Below are 25,836 nucleotides of genomic sequence, written 5' to 3' on the forward strand. Positions count from 1 at the left end.
TGCAGGGAAAGCTTTCATTGATTAAATTTTAAATATTGAGGATGATTCTTGGTAGCAAATCGGATCTAATTTGTACTTAGGAGCAAAAAAAAAGCTTTTGTGAAAATACTTGAAAACACTAAAAAAGTAATTACCGAAAAAATGAGAATATTTGTGTCAATTTTTACTAAAACCAATTGATTTTGTTTTTTGTTAAATTTTAATAGTGTATTCACTAATAAATTTTTAATAACCCATAAATTAATTTATTTTTCTGTTTTTAGCCTAACGGTTCCTGAAGGACCTAAGCTACTACAAGCAATTTCCTCCATCTTTCTTTATTAAATGTCAGGTCAACTGACATATTTATTCTTAACATTTTCAACATTTTGATACTCTTCTTTTCAGTATCTTTCCATCTCGAATGTGTAGGTCTACCAAATGATTTTACGATGTGATGTTTTTTTGTCTGTGTACAGCGTAACTTGTCGAAAAAATGCTTCAATTTCAAACTTTGAGGGTAGTTTCCGATGGCAAAGTGAATATATAGATTAAAAGTAAACATTTTTTAACAGTTTTCAAAAAAAAAAAAAAAAATCGAAAAAAAAAAAACAAGAAATTGGGAATTTTCACGCAAAACCAGTTTATATTACCATTATTAACACATGGTTGAATTTTCAAAATATTTTGACTGTTTTTTAGCTATTTATAGATAACTGAAATCTTCGATTTTTCTGAGAATTTTTTATTGAAGTGTAGATAACTTGAAAACTTAATACATGGTTCGTTATGAGCTGTTCTTATTGTAGTTTAAATAAATAAAAAATCGTTAGTCACAATTTTTTTTTTTAAGCGTTTAGAGTTCAAATTTTTACAAAATATGTCAACATTGCGAAAATTTGCAAGTAATTTTGTAGTTAAAAAATTATAAAATTGTTTGTGTTTATATCTAAGGTTAAAAAATTCCACACTAAGTTTTCTATAATTTTTCCTTCAAGTAGCTATAGAGAAAACTCTAAGCATCATTATAGTCTATAGGAAAAATTTTAAGTGCGTATGAATTTTAAATTCTTACAAAATCGCGTAACGATAACGATTTATCCTCAAACGAATTTAAATATTTGTTATAATTCAAAAAGTATAAGTCATAGATACTTGAAAATTTCACAAGTTATTTAGACTGGAATTTTCTTTACATAATTTTCTTTTCAAAATATTTCGCTTATTTTAATGCTATTTAAAGGCATTTGAAATATTTGTTTTTGTTTATTATTTTTTTTTTTATAAATATTGATAATTTTTTTTTTGGTCGAGTCAAAATACTTGAAAATTTAATATAAAGTTTCTCATGAGTTAGTCTTATAGTTATTAAAAAATTATAAGAATACACAAGCACAATTTTTTTTTTTATTAGCGTTTGAAGTTCAAATATTGACTAAATCATGAATATTTGCAAATTATTTTGTAGGTATAATTCATAAAATTTTTCGTATAATTAGCTAAGAGTTGAAAATTTAATACAAGATTTTCCATAAGTTTGGCTTACAGTAATTATAAAAGAACTTAAATTTTAGTGTATTATGGTCATTAAAACATAAACCTTCTTTTTCGCTATCCACTGGAAATTATATCCTATAGGCTAGCAAATCATCTCCGTTTAGAGTAGTCTTTCGTATACAATGATACCTATCATTGGATTTAAATGTAATACATGTACATTAATTATAGTGACCTACTATACAGCAGAGCGTTACTCACTTGATCACTCTTTTATTTTTTAAATACCATTATGGGCTCTCTATACGTGTTCAAACCATTCTATTCTCTTAACTTTTAGATATAATAAAATAATGGACTTATCATACCGTTTTTACAGGTTATCATTTTTCTTTCTTTTGAACATAATAAATTAATACTAAATACTTATACGAACATTTTTAAAAAATACTATCATTTTTTATAAGCCAAAATTTGAAAATTTAGTACAAAGTTATTTTTTCAAAAATTAAAATATTGAAAATACATTGTTATCATTTTTTATAAGCGTGTTTAAACCTAAATAATTTTGTTGTTAAACATTTATAATGTTTTTAATTTAATTATTTTTAAGAATACTTCCTGACAATAAATAAAAAGTTTGACGTAGATATAGCATCAATTAATATTCTTCGGAATGTATGTTGATACTGCATCCGTATAAAATCGTTTTCTTTATGTAAATGTGCGATAATTTATCAATGAATTTTAATGTAACACATCCATCAAAGCAGCGATCTACTCAATAATGAAGTGGGTACTCCGAAGAACTTCTTTACAACTAACCGACATACTATGTCATTTTAAATTGCAATAAGTCATATTTTGCTTAAATTTTTAAATATTATGTTTAAACGTTACATGAAACTTGTTAACAGTTTATTAAATAATCCATTATAATTTATTCAACGACCATTTGTAATTTTATTGGTTGCTTTCAAATAAAAATGTAAAAAATATTGATTGTTTCGTAAGAAACATATTTCGTATTTCAAAATGTAAACTTAAGTTTTTTAGCTGTAGTATAAATATCGAATATCTTGTATATAATATTATTACTACTATTTGAAAATATATTAAGTAATCGTATGGTTCATCTGAGTCACGTGCTTACGGAGTTATTACGGCCACTACCAGACGTATGAAATATTTTGTAATTTATTGTACAATATGTTTAAAAAAAAAAACAAAATTTCTCCGTATGTTTCTATATGACGTACTTCTTTAAAAATATGTATAGCCTCGTATAATAAATAGACCCAATCCATATAAAACAAATAGCATGGTATGAATACAGTATTTTCAGTATTTTGTACGTCATGGTCGATGGTTTAAATTTCAGATTAACATGAAAATTATTATTTTTTTTATTACATGCTTCATACCTACATTACGTATATTATTTAAAAAATTATATATTTGTTTAAACTCTAAATTAAAATTCCTAATTGTAACTAAGTATAAAATATATATATTCTGCAGTTTTAATGATTGGAAATTTGAATATTGGAACATTGGATACACATACACATGATTGCGTATTTTCGTTTAATCCAATATCGCATTTCCTTATCTAATCTTTGTTAGATATCGTATCCATAATTTTTTGCAAGTAATATGCAACAACTTTCAGTTTTCACCTAAATTATTCAAGATTCGCTGTTCTGATATAATTTAATATTCATGAAAAAATGATACTTATATTAATAATTACATATCTATTTAGTACAAATGCTCAAATCTTATACAAATTCACGAATAACCATTGGTATTATGTAGTATAACCCATGGCTATATTCACACCAAACGGATTCCACACTGTTATAAATGTTACTACTTAATATTTATCTAAAGTTTGTACATGTAGTATAGGTAGTAGGTACTCTGCTAGAGACATGATTGTAAAATTTATAATTATTGTAACGTTCGTAGAAAATAATATAAATTGAAATAGTGTTTTTATTTGTTTTGGAAAAAACCTTTATGGATTGTATAATAGTTAAAACAGATTAAATATTTTATAGGTATATGTTATAATATTTTGGCTAAAAATTATTGGACATACGGTATTCACTATTTTTTTTTACATTCTTGTAATATTTCGTGAGAAAACAGCTATATAAATTACGAAAGAAAATGCTAATAGAAACTTGACGTCAAACTCGTTTCGCGATATCATTAGACAAATAAAAACAAGCTATCTACTTATATTATTTAGTTTAATAATTGATGCAGAATTCTGCATCAGGTATACGTCATGGCCACCGCGTAGTGACGTATTCAGGAGCCTGAGGGTCCATGTACACTATGAAGTAGCGCCTCATTTTCATTCAATTTTATATAGACCCATGTGGCTCTAGATGAATAGGTGACGTAGTCTCCTACAATACTATTTAACCCGCCCCTTCCACAACAATTCGTCAAAATTTAACGTCTCAAACCGATAAAGTTATTTATAAAATGTAAGCTCCTTAACTTTGAATAGCTACTATAGTTGCGTTCCACGCTAAAATTTTCTTTTTATATATATATTTAGTTCAAATACGAATTTCGGACATGTTATTTTAGGTTAGCTTGCATACTGATAATTACAAATATTAAATTGTATGAAATTGAATATTTATTTCAATTTTTACAAAGATTGCTTATAGCATTATTACAACTGACAGGCTAAAAATGTTTTGCAGTTTTTATTTAAATTTTATTATAATTAAAAGAAAATAAATATTATGACACTAGTATAAACTTGGTTGATATATATTTTTTGGTTCTAGGTCACTTTGTACGGTCAAGCAATAAAAGTGCGAAACGCGAATACTTAGTACGGTCTGGTAAAAAGGTACATTGCAGAACGCGGACACTTTGTACGGTCTGTTAAGAAAGTACTTTGCAGAACGCGGACACTTTGTACTATTATATACATAAAATATATCTAATATCTTATAAATATAAGTTTTATTGGTACCTAAGTAGTAACTATTAATTATGTATATTGTATAGTGTTAATTACTAAAATAGAAAAATTAAAAGCAAATTGTTATAAAATATTGTATATTTGTAATAATCTAAACAATCAATTATATCGTTCTAGGACAGAAATCCTATACTGCTGACAATAATAAGCTATTTACTTTATGTAACCATTAACCAGCATCAAAGAAAAGAAATAACAAATATTCAATTTTTAAATTCCATATAGGTACTTTACATGTAGTTTTTAACTATTTTTCATACTTGACATATTCGTATTCCATATTATACTATTTTTATTTTTATTTTTTATTAGCTAATAATTTAAAAATCTGTAATAGTATAACATGTAATCAGTATAGTAATAACTATTACACCTAAATACTATTTTTATATTATACTACCTTTTGACATATTTATATTGTACACAATTTTACATGTAGTTTGATGATAAAACGATATTATTGATTATTTGATTATTTAGATTATTATTAATTTACCTATAATATTTTATAATAATTTACTTTTTATTTTTAATTTTTCTATTTTAATAATTAACACTATACATAATAATTACTAGTTACTATTTAGGTATAAAACTTATATTTATTACTTATAACATATACTTTATGTATATAATAGTACAAAGTGTCCGCGTTCCGCATTTTTAACAATGGACAGTACAAAGTGACCTTTTACCCTATTTTTTTATAAATTCGAATTTGTCAATTTATTACAGACATTATTGTCAACGATAATATAATATGAATATATTATAAAGATCAATATTATGTTTGTTGATTATCGTTATTATTAAGCTGGTAACGATAATATTACAAGTACCTACCTATATGAATGCTCTCACTTTATGTTATTTTATACTTTAATTTCACGAATATTTTATTAATAGGTAAATGTAAAATATTGTTAAATGATTAATTGTAACGTATGGTAAAAATAAAAATTCATCATTTATATCAGGTAAGTACTTTAAGCCTTGAGTATCTGTGTTTCTCTATAATAGAACTCAGAATTTAGCGGCATGGTAAATTGTCTATCTGAGCGGCTGAGCTCTCCACTCGCCCCTAAATATGCCACTGCCACCATGTGTTATGATCAGATTCCCCAGGTAACTGGCTGGACATCTTTTTTTGATTTTTAATCTGATAATTATTGTGTTATTATAAAATACAGATAAATGCCTCGATAACATGAACATGAATGCTGCAATATGTACTATTAGCCTTGACGTCCTGTATAAAACGTGTCGCCTGCATACTCACAAAGAACTGTACCGGTTTTCATGCGGTATACATAATATTATGTGTCACAGAACACACTCGTATCAAGTTGACCTAGACCCGTTTGAGCAAACGCCGATCAGCAGAACCATTCCAGAATCCGTTGTCATGGAGTCTGCGATCATACTCTAGTGGTGCCTGTTCGCTTGTTCGCTCTAATATTACCGCCGATTCGTAGTCGTTCAGCCATCGGATCGCCGCCGAGACCACAGCACGTGTAAAGCATTCGGTAAGTCTTATCAATGTGTTTTAATCTTAAACTAATATATTATTATAAACGTCACCAGATATCCCTCTAGTAGAATAATGCTATTTTTGCTAATAATTTTCATTGTTCCTTGTAATTTAACAAAAAATGTGATCGTTACATTAAATACTAACTCATTTTTTATAGAAAAAAATCACAAACATTTTAGCATCATTAGCTTACATATTGTATGCATGTGTGTTCAAGCTTTTAATTAAATGTGTAAGTGAAGTAAAATTTAGTTTTGAGATGGTATCCATCTTTTTATTTTTATTATGAATTACAATTTACACTAGCGTTATGTATGTTAGAACGGAGAATTTGCATCGTCTATGATTTTTTCTTCACAAATCCTAAGCCCAACAAATTTCAATCGTAATATATTGATTATAAGATAATTTCTATCCCTTAAAATAACGTTAAATTTTGAGGATTTATTATTTTCATAAATTGGTAAATAATTTTACGAGACGTAATTTAATCATGTATATTTTTGAATTTAAAATAATAAATATTTATAGAAAATATTTTTATTTTTAAGTTCTATTTTCATATTGTTTTCTACAACATCGGCGTATAAGGCCATTTGTTTATAGTTAATATTATTTAAGTATTGAGTGAAAGTTTTATATACAAATATTATTTTGTTTATCCATAAGATTGAAACGTGTGGGAGTGCATATTTTATAATTTATTTTTAAATAGATGTTTGCAAATGTATATTGAAAATTTAGTAGCTTGTCTTAAAAAATTAATGTGGTACTTTATTATTATGTAATATAATTGGCTAATACCAAAAATTTCACGTGCTGCACCTACAAAGTAATATGATCGAGTATACTACACATTTATTATATTTGTGTAGAGTCAATTATATGCAATTATATGTGCAATTCACAATTTAAAAACCATAAAAAAATGTCAACTTAAATTCAAACACATCCTACCTTCTGCTTTAAGTACACTAACTATATTTAATTAATTTATAATAGGCGGGGTTAAAATGTGTTTCTTATAGATTAAAGAATTTATAACGATTATATTAAAAATTGATTGTCTTTTTGAGTTTAATATTGTTTGTATATTAAATAATGTATAATATATGTATGTTACTGTATTAATTATTAATATAAAGTAATGTTAAATAGATACAAGTTGATAACTTTATAACTCAAATAACAGCAATCCTGTTTCATAAATGATTTAATATAATTACATTGTATAGTTAGTATAATACGATTGTTTTTATTACAACTACTACCTATACAATTAATAAAAAATACGTTTAATAAATTGTAAATGAATGTTCTTTGCAGTTAACTTTGATTAAAAAAAAGGTAAAATAAAAATTATATTAAATTTACCAGTAGTATTTAAAACACATTTTCCGTTTATTGATCTACGTTTTAAAGCACCAGAAAATATATGACATTTAATTAAAACCCCAGCTTTAATCATTTATTTTTTCAATAAATTAAACATATTTAATCATCGAATGTTAAAATCATTACGACAAATGCTTTCAATAATTGAATATAAATATTTTAAAATTTAGACGATATTGCATGTAGTAGTTATGTTTTTGAATGCGTATGTTAAAGCCTACATAGGCTAAACAAAAATATCAATCGTAATATGCGTTGTCGCGTTGACTACCAAAGTAACAAGCTTATAAATAGCAAAACTTAATTTTGAAATTTACATAAAATTTTATTTATATTCTCGATTTAAATAATTATTTGTTATTTGACTTAAGATAGTACCTACAAATAATGCTGTTATTTTAATCTATCGTTAGATTAAAATTAAATATATACCTATTTTGTTATAGGTTATTGTTGTATTGTTATACGAGTATTTTTTAAATTGGTTCTTTTAATTGTATTGCATTATATTAGTTGGGGTCGTAGTGTTATTGGTCATCTTTATTATATAAAACCTCACTTGACCCACATTGCAAAAAAAAAAACAAGTTAATAATCTCTTAAAAAAAAACCGTACTAATGTTGTACTTGTGTATATAATATTATATAGAATACATACTCATATATTTCTGTTTTAGACATAAATTATTGAATAAAAATTATGATATAAGAACCTATACGATATTATGTTTCAGGCGTATATAATATCTTATTTACCTACATTTCAATGAAATGATATTTTCACGAAACTTTTATTTCTTTCTTATATATTCCAGTTGTTTTGTAAACAAATTATGTTTTTAAAAAAATTGACTTTAACATGTTAATTGATCTACAACTATAAATACATTTTTATAAATACATAGTAAAAAAAATTTAGTTTGGTCTGTGATAATCTACAGACTTTTCAATCGAATTAGTGGACGTAGTCTTTAAATTTCTATGTACATAACCATATCGGAAATATACTTAATATATTTTCCATGTATGTATTAGATTATGAAAATATGCGTGGATAATGTGGAAGTTCAATATAATATTTTTATTGTTTTCTAAAAAAATGAGGAAAAATATCAATTAACAAATTTATATAATGTATATAATATGATTATAGTTAAGTAAAATATATCTTTTTAACAACTTTAATTTTTCTGTATAACACAAAATCATAATACTTTTGAAATTACATCCTCTAATAAACATTTTATCAAAATAATAATTATTTTTTTAAATAATTGTTTTAAATTATAAAATAACTACTAACTATTAGCTTGAATGTGCAAAGAAAGAGAGAAAAGATGAGAAAAAGGAAGAATATAAAATCGTTTTGTCATGTAGATGATGAGTATTATAGCTTAAAAAATATCATATATTATTTTTATTTTGTTAGTTTGAAAAATATTATGAATTATTGAAAATCGTAGTTTTATATTGTTACTTTCGCATAGTCGTTGTCACTAGTTGTCAGTAGTGGTTAACAAAGTATAACAATAGAGTACAGAATTCTTGGTATAGACATAACGTTATGAAACATAATAATATGAGTTTCATAAAAACTCTTTAGATTTTATCTTTATTGTAGGCCATATTATATTACAAGAAAAACAATCATTATAGTGATGCTATGATATAGGTATTTTCATTATTAAAAATTTGAAAGTAAGGATGATTCATCGTATTTGTGCAATTATTATATTGTAGTGAAGTTTAATAAACAAGAAAATATTTTTGATTTTTTTTTTAGGACTGTTAATTAAATTATCTAACTATTCCATCAATTAAAAGTTGTGAGTTTAGATAACTCAAGATCGAGCTTCTGTTTTACATACTTAGTTGGTAAACAATTAAATGGACTAAAAAAGTGTGGGGAAGTATGTAAAAATCGTTATTTCATCAATCATTGTTGACAGTATTGACAATATTGACAATATAATGATAATTGTGCAGTTTATAATTAATTTATATTGCTAAATTTAATCAATTAAAATGAGGAATTAACAGCAAGTCCTAATAATTTATAGATTGGGGAATATTAATTAAAATTTAAATAATTAAAAAAAAAAATACGATTTTGGATTGATCGTATAACGTATATTTTTGTATTATTGTATACACGATTAGGTATGTATGTTTATATTATTTTATATACCTTGTAATGAATATTTAGTATAACTAATCAATTCAAATAGGTATAAATATAGTTTTTAATTAGTTAATATAGGACCAGAATCGATAGATCCCATATAACCATATTTTCACATTATATAGTTACACAAGAAATTTAAAAATAATTTGTCAATATGTCAATACTTTATACGTAATTATAAATAACGATGGATTATTTTAAAATTAAAATTAAAAAAAAATGTGCACAATGCACTTATTAAAATTATATATAAACTGAATTCAATTTTTTTAAGTTTACATTAAAATAGATTTTATGTTTGTAAATACAAATTGTATTTACAAATCGAGTTGTTAATTTTTATTTTCTCTATTTTTATAAATTGTCATTATCTGGTGTATGATTGTTTTATAGTAAACATATTATCTCAAGTGTATTGTTTATATGATATTAAGCCTTTCTCTAGATGAAATATTATATAATTATTCAATTCCCACCTTGTTGATCCAGTATACTATATAGTATTATGTCTTACATTTAACAAATCTTGGGCGTGTCGGTTTTGCCTTGTTACTACCATAAATTTTTTTAAGATAAGTTCTATTCATTTTTATACTTAAGTATTTTGTTTTCAATAGAAAAGAAAAACAGAAATATTATAAAAATGTTTTTCGATATTAACTGTAAAACAAAATAATTGGGTTTGAATTTATGTCTGTTCCATTTCAAATATATCTATATAGACATCATGTATATTATATACCTATATTAAAATAAATAAAACATAATAACTGACATATAATAGGTGTAATAGATAATTTAACTAATTTAAAATAGGCGTATAAATAAAATTGATGTTCGAGTTTAGGAAATTATTTATCATAAGTCATTTATAATTTACCAGTTTTAGCTGTATCAGAAAATATTATTTGTGTCTATACCATTATCTGTAGTTATATGTTCCAAAATTAAAGTCACTGCTTAACTTTGTCAACAGTTATAAAAAAATACAAAATATTTATTTAGCTGGTCCAATAATTTATACTTTAAACTTATTTAATCAAAATCCCAATAATAAGTTTTTAATATAAACGAAGTATAAAAACGAGGTTATATCATTGTTTCAGTTTATAGGTTGTTACAAGACGATACCGGTACCTAATCTGGCAACACGTCTGCCAGTTCTTCATTATGCGATTATTGTAAGATCCTAGAAATTGCTGGAATTATAGTCTAATACTTTTGTTAAGAAAACACCACACCTATATTTGTTGTCTTACAAACGTACAACATAAATAATTTTACAATAATCCATTTACTACTTTACTCTATATGGTTCTTAAAATAAAAGTTAATTGATCTATTATACAATTATAGGTAACATTATTACCCAGGGCTTCTCAGAGGATTTTATTGATATTTTTATAACAAAGTAAGTTATGATCAAAATTTACAAAAAATATACATTTTTAAAATAACTATAACTTATGCAAAATGAAAACATTAATAAAAGTCTCTAATATGTTCTAAGGCCTAGATCAGAGATTCCCAACCAGGGTGCTTTGAACTTTATTTAGGATTCCGTGAAATCATTTGAAATATATTTTTTAAGGAAAAAACGATTTCATGAAAAATATAACACTATGAGTAATAAAACATACTATAAACTTATTGTGTTTCATATAATTTGTAGAAATATTGTGATGTTCAATCTATATTTTAATGTATGTACTGGTTTGATTGATATTGCTATTTACTTATGCACTGCAAAATAAAACTGAAGTAGTCTATAGGGTGCATCCGGATTTTTTAAAAAAATGACTAAGGGTGCCGTGAGTCAATAAAGGTTGGGAACCTCTGGTAGTCTGGCCTAGATAATAATGTTACTTTTAATTCTTTTAATATGTCAATTCATTTTAATTTTATAAATAAGAAAGTAAAATAAATTATTGTGAAAATAAAGTATATGGACTTGTTTCTTGTTAGTAAGACGGTGACAAGAAATGCGGGATTCCTCTAAGGATTTTTTATATAACATCCAAGTATTATAATATTTTATTATACTTTGTGGTTGGTATTAAATTAAAAAATTAAAATAAATTTAAAAAATGATCCTTATTTTAAGTGCGTAGTATATATATTATAAATATGCATATTCTCATCTAAATAATTACCTATATAGTGCACGACTAAAATTTTAAAATATAATTTGATAATATTTTTTAAGGATATTAAGTTATATTTATTTTGAGAACGCTATATAAACATATATAATATACCTATACTTAGTAACTGATGGCATATTAGCCTTTTTTTATTTATTTATACACAGTGTATCACAATGATCTGATGACATATTCAAATTTAATTGTAAAATTGTCATATTTCCATAATACACCGCATATGTATTAACTAATGAAATCATATTATTCAAATATTTATTATTTATCTTATTTCAATAAAGTTGAAAACCGTAAAATTACAGATTATATATTCATCACTAATAATAATTATAATAGGTGATGGATATCTACTTTTGTACACTCCAATTTAAACTGGTATATCGTTATAACTTACAATACATATCATGGAGGGATAGTGGTTTTGCTATATATTATATAGATACTTTGTTTTAACAAAGACATGAATAAACGTATGATTAATTGCGGGTTTCTTAATAACTAGTTAGGTACCTACTCCGAGTCCTGTTTAAAACTATATGTTAACCAAATTAAATTGAATCAATATCAAATGAGAAATATCCAATGCTGCAGTTATCGTAATATTTAAATTACTATCGAAAACGAGATAAAAATTTACTATCGTTGAAATTATATTTTATAAGTAGTTATTATTCTTGTTATAGTTGTAATCATGTATAGGGTCATTTTTTATATATTATAGTTTTGTTATAGTAAGTCATATATTATGATTTATTTTTATTACAATTAATTATAATTTTATTAGTAGAGTTAAGATTTTATGGCATTTTACATTTTTTAAAATTGAAAAAATAGTTATAGTTGTTATTAAATGATATTTAAAACAAAGATCTATTCCAAGTTTCAGAGTTGAAAATAAAGTTAAATTATTATTTAGACTATTTTCTAATTGTTATTAAGTATAAAATATATTAATAGCATATTATATCATGATATAAATGTTTATAAACATAATATATTATTATATAGCAATTTAATATTTACAATGCAGCATATTCATTTTAATATTAGTAATTAGTATATTAACTATATGTCTAGGTAGTAAATACTTATTTAATATAATATTTTTCAAATACTATTTTAGCATTGGAGGTATTTGATTTCTAATTATTTCGAATTATTGACACAAATACTAAAATAATTAAATACTTTATAGAATAATAATCAGTAAACAATTATTTTACACATGGACATTTTTTTGAAAGTCTTTTAGACTATCATTTTTTATTATTCATTTTACAATGTAAACAATAACAATGGTTGTCGTTTTAATTTTTAGGAACTTTTTTTGAAGTTTTGGTTACTATAAAGAATATTCAATATACGAGTATTATAGTAGATTGTTGTAGAAACAACTTCATAATTTTAGTCAAAAAATAAATAAAACAATTATTTTGTCAACAATGGATTAAATTATAGGTAATTTAAATTAATGAGTTCATAACCTTACATTTCTAGGTTTTTTAACTAATATTTCATTCGGTTATTATTGAACAATATAATTACTATCCACTAGTATTCAGTATTCGGTATTCACATGCAGGCTAAATAAATGTCAAAACAAATTATTCTTAATATTTTGTTTATAAAGATGATCTAAAATTTATCAATTAAAAACTAACAAACATAAAATTTACTATATACTCTTTAAAATTTTATAATATAAATTTGTTTCTTTATTACTATTGTCCTTTCACTTATTGATGTAGTCCAAATGGAAAGTATTTGAGTGCACTTATAAACTATAGAATCTTTAAATAGCTGTCAGTTCATAGTTATTTGCCATGAAGTTACTCAATGTTTAAAATAAAAACAAGTTTTTAATTTATTGCTCACGCAAAGTTTAAGAATATTAATTATTATACACGATAGATTATACTACACAAAAATTTAAAAATGTACATCGACGTCGACGTAGGTTCTTATTCATTATTCATTTAGTTTTTTAAATATTTTTTTTATTCTATATTATATACATGTATTGTAGGTATATATATTTATCATTTCAAAATAAATCGCATAATACTGGTATTAAGGTATAATGTTTTTTCTATTAAGTAATTCAATTCATACGCCCTCCCCTCAAACAATTTAAATTTTGTAAATAAATGTCAATACATTTCTGTAAATTCCTGACTAGATTTTTTTAATTACTGCTATACTCGTTTGCCAGGAAAGTTGAATTTTTCTCAAATAGGGCTGTGTTAACGTATTCCTAAAACATTAAATATTCGTGTAAAAAACGTTTGATGTATACGTCATTTGAAGAGCTTTTAATAATTGATTTTTTCTCCGTTCTATATGACTCTTACAATCAAATTATCATGACATTTTGTTATGGTAATAATTTTAGAGGTACGTAGAATTTGAACGCATAATATTTTATAACTTTTAAAAATATTACTACTAAGTTTCATTAGACATTATTGTATTTTCATGCACATAGACTTGTATACTATTGTATTGAAGAATACATTGTGTTGAAATACCCTGTGGTATTTTACACAAGTATAGATTATGTTCACGGTTCTCTACAATAAAAGTAAATATATACTTACTAATCTAAACAAAGCACAAAAAAAAATGATAAGATACAAATAACTACCAGTATAAATCATGGGAGTGGGTTAGTGGGTAATTTGAACTCGTTTAGGTTTGCTCACTTGGGAAAGTGATTAGTATGATGGTGGTATTATTGTATTAAAACTGAACATAATTATACAAAAAAAATGAATTTGAGAAAATTTGAAAAACGATTATTATTTTTATTACTCAGTTCTATTTCCATTCTATAAAAATACGACATAAAATTAGGATATTTTAATTTCCTAAATAAATACTATTTAAAGCAAAAAAGGCGTAAAATACAATTGTAAATAATTATCATCGTGGAACTAAGTATAATACTTGAATATTTTAAGAAAAAAAAATTAACGATACTTTTATATTATAGGTATACAATATACATATATTATAATTTATAATGTATAAGGTACTTTATACAATTTAAGCCGTATAACACAAATACGTATGTATTATATCGGAAGCTATTAAAAAAAGTACCAATATAGTTGAAATAATCACATTCAGTCATAAAATGTACATTTTCACCTTATTAAGCGATGTCACTATATAACTTATACAAACTAATAATAAATGAATAGAGTACCTATATGATTAGTGTGTTTGTGCTAGTATAAGTGAATATTTACCGTAATCTTTATATCTTTATCGCATATTTAATAACTACGTTTAAATATGAGAAATTAATTATTTATTCAAATTATATACCTATATACATATAATTAACAATCATCTTTTAAAGAAATTCGGGATAAATACATACTACGATGTAATACTAACAAGTAATATCTACTAAAATTATATACTTAAAAAAATCAATTTATAAATTTTAGATTCTGAACTAGATAAGAAAAGTATATTTGAATTATTCTTTTAAACATTATACAGGCAATTGTTTTATTGTTACGTAAAAGTTAGAAACACGTATTTATTTTTATTTTTTTTGAAATACTTAGGATAGTCATCTGAAAAAAACTAAAAAGTGTGTGAATAACACAAACCAAAATTCCATGAATATTTTTTTAGTCGTTAATTTGATTTTAGTTTTTATTATGGGTAAACCGAAAAATAAATTATATTTATATATATTAAAACGATTGAGAAATAAAATCAATTTTTATAATTAATTCAAGAATGAAGAAATACATATTTCGTCATCACTATTGCCATTTATGAATTACCAGAACATTTCTTTACTGAAAAAATGACAACTATTTTGTATATTTATTGAAATTTTATTTTAATCGAATTAATTGGTATAATAATAGTATAAAATGTTATACTTCTTCATTACCGTTAGTCCTTATTTATCTTTACGTAACTTAAGGAATAATACAGTTATACTAAAAACTTTATGTTATTATTTATTTAACAATACATCGATAGTTATTTGATAATTACTGCAGTAACAGCGCAGTTGATAAAAAAAATATTAGAAAATTAAATTATGTAAGGTTATTTTAATCTTAATTAAATTATTATTTCATTGATTATATATTGATGAAGAAATACATGCTTATTGATACTAATCAATAACAAAATTACAATCAAAATATTATATTACCAATATAAAAACAATATCCATTGTCCAGCATATTATAGACATATTGAAAAAATACAAAGTGTACAATACGTTTTGATTTCGTATTCGTATATTTAACTCTGTACTGTAACTTTGCCCGGAACTATAAAAAAAAAAATGATTATACAGTTTCTATATTATTTCTAGTCAATAGTTGAACATTTGAGGACATCTCTTCCGAGAAAAATATATTTATCTATTATCTATGTTAGAATACACAAACACATCACATTTTTACTCTTGGTAGAGTAAAAAATGACAATCAATTAGTCTTTGAAAAAATTTCCAGAGTAAATAAATATGTTTAAAATCTATATTATTATAATATAAAAATATATGAATATATTATGATGTACCTAAAATACTAATATAGTTAAAACATAAAGAAAATAGCTAAATAGTTGATAATATTACATCAAAATATATTATTGTTTAATTAAACCGGGTGATTTTTCTAACAGAAATCGAGTATTTTATGTTAATATTTTTTGACATACCTACTGAGCGTTAGTCATTAAAAAGGAAGTGGAAGAATAAATATTTTTTCCAGTTATTAAAGTAATTGCATACATTTTAAACGTGTAAAGCAAGTACCTACCTATGTTTCATAGTTACATATTTTTTTTTTATACAAAGGTAATTAGTCAAACATGTCATTGCCAGTCAAATCACATTTATTAAATAGGTAGGGGAAATTATATTATAATAAACTGAGTAGGGATAATAATATGATGTATTCTAAGCATGCAAAAACATCTTTAGAGTATATTATGTTAAACAATGTAAGGAATAGCTATATTTACTACCGGGACATCACAAGAGAAAGTATTTTTAATACTGCACAGTGACTGATTGGCATTTTTATGTTTTTTAAATCATTTATTTCTTGTAAACCGTTTGACAATGACAGGTTCGTATTATTACTATTTATTACACAATACAAAGTATTTTTTTAAATTTATATTTATCTTTATTAGGAGATTTAAAAAATATGTTTTATGAAACTATGTAATATTATATCAATAATAACTTTCTTTTTTCAAAATTTCATTGTTTCTGAACGTATAAATAAAATTAAATGCGTTTACGTGTCATATTTGTGTTTTTAATAAATTTTGTTTTCGATATATTTTGGTATTTTAAATTAAGTAATATTAGGTAATATTAATAAATAATATTGAAGTAATATAGAAAAAAATTACATATATTTTCAAATTCTTTAAATGTAAAAATGAATTAAAAACTGGGATAGAAAATATTCTTCTAGTTTATTATTTTCGAAAAAAAAAATAGAAATTTCAAATCCAATACAACTATACAGACATAAATTATTTTCAATTATGAACAGTGTTATTAATTATTATAAGCATTCCAATATTTGTGTAATATATTTTGTACATTATAATAGGTATAGTATGTATTTTATATAAATATCTACCGCGCGGAAAATATCATAATATAAATTTAATAATTCGTATTGATTATGTTAATATATTATATTATATCTTACATAAATATGTAATTTTTTTAAACTGTTATCGAGTATACATTTACTGTTATTGTAGTATAAATGGTTACTAGAGATATGACTATAAATATATAAACGTATAATTATTAATTACACTAATATATTTTTCAGCTATGTCACCAACAACTTCTGACGATACTGTGGGTGCTGATTGTCAAAAAAATCACACCTCCACAGATGATTGGTGTTCGTGCTTTGAAACTTGTACATTACCAAAACATATCCAAGAAGTGGCTTTAATTGAGTTACGGGAAAATGAAAGTGCTCGTAGGCAAGCTATTTCATCGTTCCGACAGTGGATATCAAAAAATGCAGATGTTCAAAACGTAATTACTGGTATGGTAAATAATTATATTTTAAAATATTACTATATTCAATCAAAAGCTTTAAATGGATATTTAAAATTTAAAAAATTGAGTTATCGAAATATAATGGTTTCTGACCATATAAGTTACTCGTAAATCTGACAATTTTTAAGTGTAGACTGCTGAGTATTGCTAGAGTTACCCATATAAGTAAATATAATAATATTAATGCCGAGGACTTTTAGTACCTAATTAAAACCCATATACTTAGAACATGTATCTAATTAAAAAACAAGAAATATGTGTTTTAAATATGATCTAAAAAAATGTTATTTAATGTTCATTATTTGAAATAAAAATACATATAAAATACAATAAATGATAATATTTGTGTGAAACTATGAAATAAAAAAATAAATATACTTTGAAAAAGTTAGTTAAATAAAAGCTTCAAACATTAATTTCTTTTACTAAGATCTCTTGACAAATTATGACGGACAACTTATTTACTACGGTACAGTTATCACTTATACCACGTGCATTGCAGCGTGTAAATGTGTAAAAATATAATACACGCTTCGTAGTGTTATCGGCAATTTTGTTATATCATCATATCGGCCAGGATTTTCGTTATAGTGAAATTATTAATTATTTAATACCGACAATTTTCCAAACTTATTTTTATTTAATTAAAATCATTTTATGATAACATTGTTACATCGAAAAATGTTAGGATGTATTCTTAGTTTTTCTAATATATTCAAATATTATACAGTGAAATGGCAAAATATACAAAATAAAATTTTTTATATAGCTTCCTAATGTTCCACGATTATGAAACATATTTAAAGATCACTCTCATTGATATGCAACCTTTCTAAAAAAGATAGTTAAAAATGTAGAAGTCCTTAGCCTTAATAGTTATTATTATTATAATAAGATAATTTTTAATTCGTATGACTTGTATTTAATAGTACATTTTTTAGCAATATATATACGTTATGATTGTTTTATTTTTTAAAAAAAATTGTGTATTCTACACTTTTAATGTAATGCTTTAATGCTTAATGGGTACTTTTACAAACATTCATTGATATGCAACTTTTCTAAAAAAGATAGTTAAAAATGTAGAAGTCCTTAGCCTTAATAGTTATTATTATTATAATAAGGCAATTTTTAATTCGCATGACTTGTATTTAATAGTACATTTTTTAGCATTATACATATATATGTTATGATTGTCTTATTTTTTAAAAAAAATTTAGTATTCTACATTTTTAATGTTATGCTTTAATGTTTAATGGGTACTTTTACATACGAACGAGAATCACTTATCAATTATGTAGAATATTATACTAAAATATTTATTTTAATATACTTGATTATTTATTAAAATGATATAATTAATATTTCAGATGAAAATTTTTTGTTACGATTCTTGCGTGCTAAAAAGTTTAGTTTACCGATGGCTCAACAAATGTTGCTTAAATATTTAAATCTTCGACAAAGATTCCCAATGTACTTCATGGGCCTAGACTGTATGATTCCATCAATTAATGAACTTATTGACTCCGGATACATGTTTGTATCGCCTTTTAGGGATAATGAAGGTCGGCGAGTTATTATTGGTACTGCAAGTAAGTATAAAATAATAATATTTGTAATATAAGAAAAAATAATATAATATTATAATATTTATATTTTTCTTATATTGGTACATTATTAATTGTTATGTAGGTACATTATATTATACATATAGTCATATAAAATTATAAATTAATATATTTCTTTTTTACCTACGTAAGAACATAAGGTACTATAACTACTAACTAGTAATCGTATTTAAAAACTTGTTTAACACATACTATGAATAGTTAAGTCATTGTGACACTGTTAAAATGTATACATGAATGAATGGTTCAAACTGAATTTTAAAATTTGATACAATATTTAGTCACCGAAAGAAATCTGAATTCAGATATTGTTGAATCATAAATCTACAAGGTAAAAATTATTGTTGTTATTTGAGTCTTAACAACAAGTTATATATTTATTGCATACGATTTTTTTATGAACTGTGTGAGTTATAAATTTAAACACATTAAATGATGTACTTAAATAAAGGTGTTATAGTCATTACTTAAACATAAAACTTCTAGGTTCTTAAAAAATCTTGAAATTAAATATATGGCATAATGATAATATTTATGTTTAAAAATTGAATCAGATGCGTTTTTGACACAATAAACTCATCATAGTATTAACTAATACTAACAAAAAATTAAGGAAAAATTATCCTAAACCAGTTTTTGACTAAATTAATTTTTTTATTTAATTTTACTTCAAAAACAAATAACCACAAAATGTTTATATTATAATTTTCATTACATAATAACATTTTCAAAACATTTTGCCTATGTTTGTAGGTATGATTCATTTACAATTTTTTAGTTTTTTTTTTTTTATATAAGTGTTGGTTAAAAATTATTCGCTGGATAGAATTGATTGAAAATTTAATAAAAAAGCTCCTCATAAGTTGCTCATTCTTCAATTAAAAAGTATTAAAAATCTATGATCAAAATATTATTTATTATTTTTTTATTCAATTATTTTTCAGACATTTTAGTTCAATTTGGATAAAATTACTTACATATTAAAACGATAAATATCGATATTAATGATTTTGTTATAATCTAAAAACATTATTCGTGAGAACTTTCAACTTTTATGTATATTATATTATTAAGAATTCTAGTAAAATTCGCAATGGAATTTTTAATTTATTTTAAGATATTATATCTATTTATGCTTTAAATCTATTATTCTTATTTTTGTTTACGATGTCTTTAAATTTCGAGTTACATAATATTTAATTTGATATAATATGGTATAAATACATATGATTATAATAATTAAATACTAATGATATAATAAATACAATATTTTCAAAAAAAATTGTATCAATCTACTATATTACCTACTATAATATTAAAAGTAAAAAAAATGATTAATAGCTGTATAAAAAAAATATATATCACTTGGTCATAAATGCTGATTGACTGTTTCCGTTCAGAATAGTTTTTTCCCATACAATGATATAGGTCATAGGACATAGGTATCATTGAATTCAAATACACCTATAATAGTGACCTACTCGACACCTAATGAACATCAGAGTAATATACTTACCTACCTTTTTTATTAAATTTGTATTTGATTGTGACCTGTCTGCATTGATTGAAAAACTCGAGGTCCTACAATTGTAACATTTCCAGTCAAGTCACTCCTTATAAGCCCACTGGCTCGTGGTATTGGTTATATTGGTTGTTGTGTAATTACATTTTAAAATAAAAATAGTTTTGTATGATTTTCTTAATTATCACTAAACCTCTACCTACATTCCTTTATTTGTAATCAATTAACTATTGTAAATAAAAAATAACCTTATTCCTAATAAAGTATTTTCATATTTTCAAAACATTTTTTACAATTTAACGAAAAACTTGACAAATTTTGACATGTACGAGTCCTGTGACGTAGCTAGACACTTTTTCTTGGTTAGGCCCGATATTTTGATGTAATAAGGATTATCAATGAATATTTTTATTAAATAAAAAAAATGATATAAAACATTCATTTTTGGAGAAAAGTGGGTAGTCCTGGGCCTACCAAACCTACCCACTGGCCACGCCACAGTAGTATAAATAAAATTTGGGGTTATGATAGTATTGAAAGTAGAAGAAAGTATTAAATGTAGGTATGTATTATTTTTCACGATTCGCATACATATAGGGTTTTTAAATTCGAATTATATAAGCACTTATAAGTTGTAACACTATATCCTCCTTAAATGAACCATAAATAAATATTGTAGTTTATATACATTTTATTTTATTTTATTTACAGAAGGCTTCGATCTTCGAAAATATAGCAATAGAGACTTGGGTATTGTACATATAATTACCTATGAGACATTACTAAATGATGAAGTCAATCAGGTTGTGGGATTCACCCACTTTGGTGATTTTGACTCCATAACTCCAGCGTATATAACTCTGTTCGCTCCAAATGAATTTGCCACTCTTATCAAGTGGGGAGAGGTAAACATTACATAAACACTTTTTTGTATATTTTGCATATGGTTATGGTCTAACTAGAATACAAATATACTCAGCAACTCTAATTGTTTACTTTTACTTTTACATTTTTTTTGTAGCTCAAATAATATTTATATATACATGATTATTTTTTAATTTTCACAATCAAACTATTATAGTTCTACACTTGATTAGTTTTATAATCATTTAATTTTGAATAACTTGTATGCACTACTGTTGTTGTGAATATACGTCCAATACTTACTGAGCTGGTTTGTTCTGATTTTTTTTTTCAAATCAAATAACTTATCATTACTTTCAAACTTGAAATAATAAAACAAAACCGACACATCATCAGATGATTAGTCTATGTTTTGTTGTTTCGTGTTCATAATTGATTTATTTGCTTAATCTGCTTAAATTAAAGCTATAATGTAACATTTTATTATTAACATACATTTACATTTTTTTTTTTATTATTTATTTAAATCGATATTTAAAATACGAAAAGAAAACATTGATGTAGCGATGTAGCCTATATTTAATGTTTATTTATCTCCAATTTACCATTTATTGATGGTTTTATCGGATAGTATTAAAACATTAATAACATATCTATGAAATATTTATTGTTTTTTATTTAACTTTCTACATAAAAAAAAATAATAACATCAATACAATTAATTGTTCTTATTTTGTGTATAGCAATCAATTCCTATGAGACATAAAGCAATACATTTGTTGAACGTTCCAACACCGATCAAGTTTGCTTATGATTATTTCCGAACAAGAATAAGCCCAAAACTCAATTCACGATTGAAGGTATGAATCTAATATACATTTATGTTTTGAATTTTATTTTTTTTGAACTAAACAGAAATTTTTATGGTGTTTTGTAAAATTGAATAAATTAAAACACCGCCTATATCACAAATTGCTATCATAATGACATAATGTTATATTCAATTTAAATTATGATTTTAACAAAACCAAAATTTTAATAAACAACACTTAAAAACATAGTTTTAGTTGGTGAAATAGACCAAAACTTTTGTGTGGACTCAAGTAGATACTATAAATCATGCATTAAATATTATATTCTATTATATATGAAGAAAATTAAGTAATATTCACAGCTGATAAATATTTGTATACAATATATAAATGTATCTGTGGTAAACTATTACACTGACTATTACAGGTCATTTAATTATTTTACCATATTTTCTAAGAAAAACTCAACAATTCTTATATTGACCGCGTACTGGAATACTTATCTAAAGCCATGCCGTGGGGGCATAGGGACCTATGGTTTAAACTGTTTAAAGAGGCGCCAACATTTTTTTTTTTTAGAATATTAGGGGACTAATATTTTTAATTTTGCCCCGGGCGCTAAATCTTAACGGCACGGCTCTGTACTTATCCATGATCTATCAGAATAGGTATAAACTATAAATATATATGATATATATATATATATATGTATTTTAGTACTTAGAATTCAATTAATAAATACTTAATTTAAAGATAGAGCTGAGTTTGAAGGGGATCTAAGCCCTCTTTAACCACTATCCTCTAGTTGCGCTAATGGTGTTAATTTATTTTTTCTTGTACGATTTATGAGTAAATACTGTCTTTTAAAAAAGGTCTAATTATTATTAATATTTTAGATGTACACTTCACTTTCCGAATTACAAGAGAACCTTGATAAAAAAGTCTTACCGAAAGAGTATGGTGGTGAAATGCCAATGGCCGAAATGATCAGTAAATATTTATTAAGCTATATTATAATTTATTCAAACAACATTTGTAAATTTTCAAAATCAATTTTTTTTTTAGGATTATGGAAACAAGAATTGCTGGCAAATAGAGAAAAATTAATAGCATTAGACAATATGCGGTTATTATCAGATAAAAATATTATAACAAGAAAAACGAAAACTGAAATTAATCATAGTTTGATTGCTGGATTTGATCAAATAAATGGCAGTTTTCGAAAACTTGAAGTAGACTAATTATTAATAGTAATAAATAATTACATTATACCTATGTAAATAAATAATTTTGTGAAAACTTCAACATTTTAGTTTTCTCTATTCATTTTTTATTCACATTTTCATTTTGTATAATATTATTATTCATTTCTATACAAGTTCTTATTTTTAAATACTCTCATACTTTTTTTTTCATTTATAATAATTATAGTTACCATATTTTTATATGCAAATTTTGCAATATTCTTAATTAATTTACAAAGTATTTTAATATTATACATTTAAGTTTATTTTAGTTTAAATAAGTATACATATACTATTTTAGTTGTAAAAACTGAATTATTTTATTAAATATTTATTTAGTACCATAATATATTACAATACCGTCAATACCTACAACTTTTGTAAAATTATTATATTTATTTTTATTACTTACGTAAAAAAAATAATGATTTCATACAATTAAGAATTGACCACCTATTAAGATATAAATATATCCAAATATTAATTAAAAGAAAGTATTATACATTTTTTATAATCGTATATATATATATAGTATTTACTATTTTAAATTTTTAAATATAGAAACTTGCTATTTTAAAGTTTTCACTATTCCATATTATACCTACTTTATATTATGTATTTAAAAATATTAGTATGTATTTTATCTTTTAACCATAAATCATTTATTAATTGTTGTGTTTCATTTAATCAGAGGTTCGTTATCACAAACGTTTTTACTCTAGATTCAATCAATTAAAAATCATGTAGATATTTATGATTATTAGGGCTTGAATTTTAAAGCATATGCTTCTTTTTGTATATAATATATATAGAAGGTAAAAATCTAATTTTTTTATATAAATTCGTTTCACGTCATTCTATTTCCAAATAAACCAATTTAATTTTTGCTTTTTTCATAAAAATGCTTTTTTCAGTTATTTCAGCTGTAGAATTTTTATATGTTTATTATGCTACTATATTAATAATAAAAAATTGAATTAATAAGAAACGTAAAAACCCAGAATGTGGACTAAATCATTATATTCGATTATTATTGTTTTCGTTATCGGTTTGTTCATTAAATTTAATATATAAACGTATATAGATAGTCGATCTACATATTATAGCTTGCAGTAATGCAGTATCTATATTCTATACGGTCGGTATGCCTATAATATCGATATCGAGCATTTCAAAATTGAAAATTTAGTGTTGTAATTTGAAACCTTTTGTATGAAATATACACCGATCACTTCAGTGGATTTAGATAGTTAGTATTTTATGTTAAATATTCTGTCAGACGATAGCGTCAGTTTTACTACTGCAAATCTAGAGAAATATACGATAGTTAATTCTTTTTTAAATTTAAATTAATTTTTTAAATTATTTTATTCATTTCTATAACTAGTTCGTGTTAATTTTTGGTCCTTTTTTTTGCTCTTTTAAAAATAAATATACTTCTTTTTTGCTTTTTTAAAACAATTGTGTGCTTATTAGTTGTTTATTATGCTAATTGTACAATTTATTTGTACAGGTGCTGTAGTACAGGTGCTATTAAAAAGTCAATAGTTTGAGTCATTTATTCTTATATCTATAGTACAGTAAAATAATTTCTGTAAAAACATTGCAAATATACAATAATAATAATTTTTATATTATAACATCATATTATATGCAGCTATAAACGGAGATATTCAAATTATTCAATAGATTTCATCAATGCTCAGATTGAATAATAGAATATGATATACGTCATTTTGATGAAGTATATTTTTAATAGAGACATGGAATAGAGATGAAATAAGAAATTAAAGATAGACTCACGCAAGAACTTTTAGTTTTGGTTAACGCCTTAACGGAAATCTAATATTTTTTTATTAAAAAATATGGTTGGAATTGATTTAATTTGTCACAGTTAAAAGGTAACACCACACGGTGCT

General features: G+C 23.7%; 1 protein-coding gene across 2 annotated transcripts; it reads left to right on the forward strand.

Annotated features, from left to right (window-relative positions):
- Positions 1 to 5,958: 5,958 nt before the first annotated feature.
- Positions 5,959 to 24,289, forward strand: LOC114122261 (retinaldehyde-binding protein 1). Of its 2 annotated transcripts, none has more exons than XM_027984876.2 (7): positions 5,959 to 6,015; positions 17,609 to 17,833; positions 19,218 to 19,439; positions 21,709 to 21,902; positions 22,605 to 22,721; positions 23,570 to 23,663; positions 23,739 to 24,288. In XM_027984876.2, the coding sequence occupies exons 2-7, from the start codon at positions 17,611 to 17,613 to the stop codon at positions 23,912 to 23,914; spliced, it is 1,026 nt and encodes a 341-aa protein (XP_027840677.2). In that variant the 5' UTR covers positions 5,959 to 6,015; positions 17,609 to 17,610; the 3' UTR covers positions 23,915 to 24,288. The 2 variants fall into 2 exon arrangements, with proteins under 2 accessions (XP_027840677.2, XP_027840668.2); XM_027984867.2 differs by lacking the exon at positions 5,959 to 6,015 and adding an exon at positions 16,858 to 16,879 and having other exon boundaries at positions 23,739 to 24,289.
- Positions 24,290 to 25,836: the final 1,547 nt, after the last annotated feature.

The sequence above is a fragment of the Aphis gossypii genome, chromosome 2 (assembly GCF_020184175.1).
Source record: "Aphis gossypii isolate Hap1 chromosome 2, ASM2018417v2, whole genome shotgun sequence".
Lineage (NCBI taxonomy): Eukaryota > Metazoa > Arthropoda > Insecta > Hemiptera > Aphididae > Aphis > Aphis gossypii.

Bases quoted from the DNA above. Each gene is read 5' to 3' on its own strand.
- LOC114122261 (XM_027984867.2), top strand. The intron at 19,440-21,708 runs GTAAGTATAAAA...TTTTATTTACAG, and splicing joins AGTTATTATTGGTACTGCAA to AAGGCTTCGATCTTCGAAAA. The intron at 22,722-23,569 runs GTATGAATCTAA...TTAATATTTTAG, and splicing joins AACTCAATTCACGATTGAAG to ATGTACACTTCACTTTCCGA.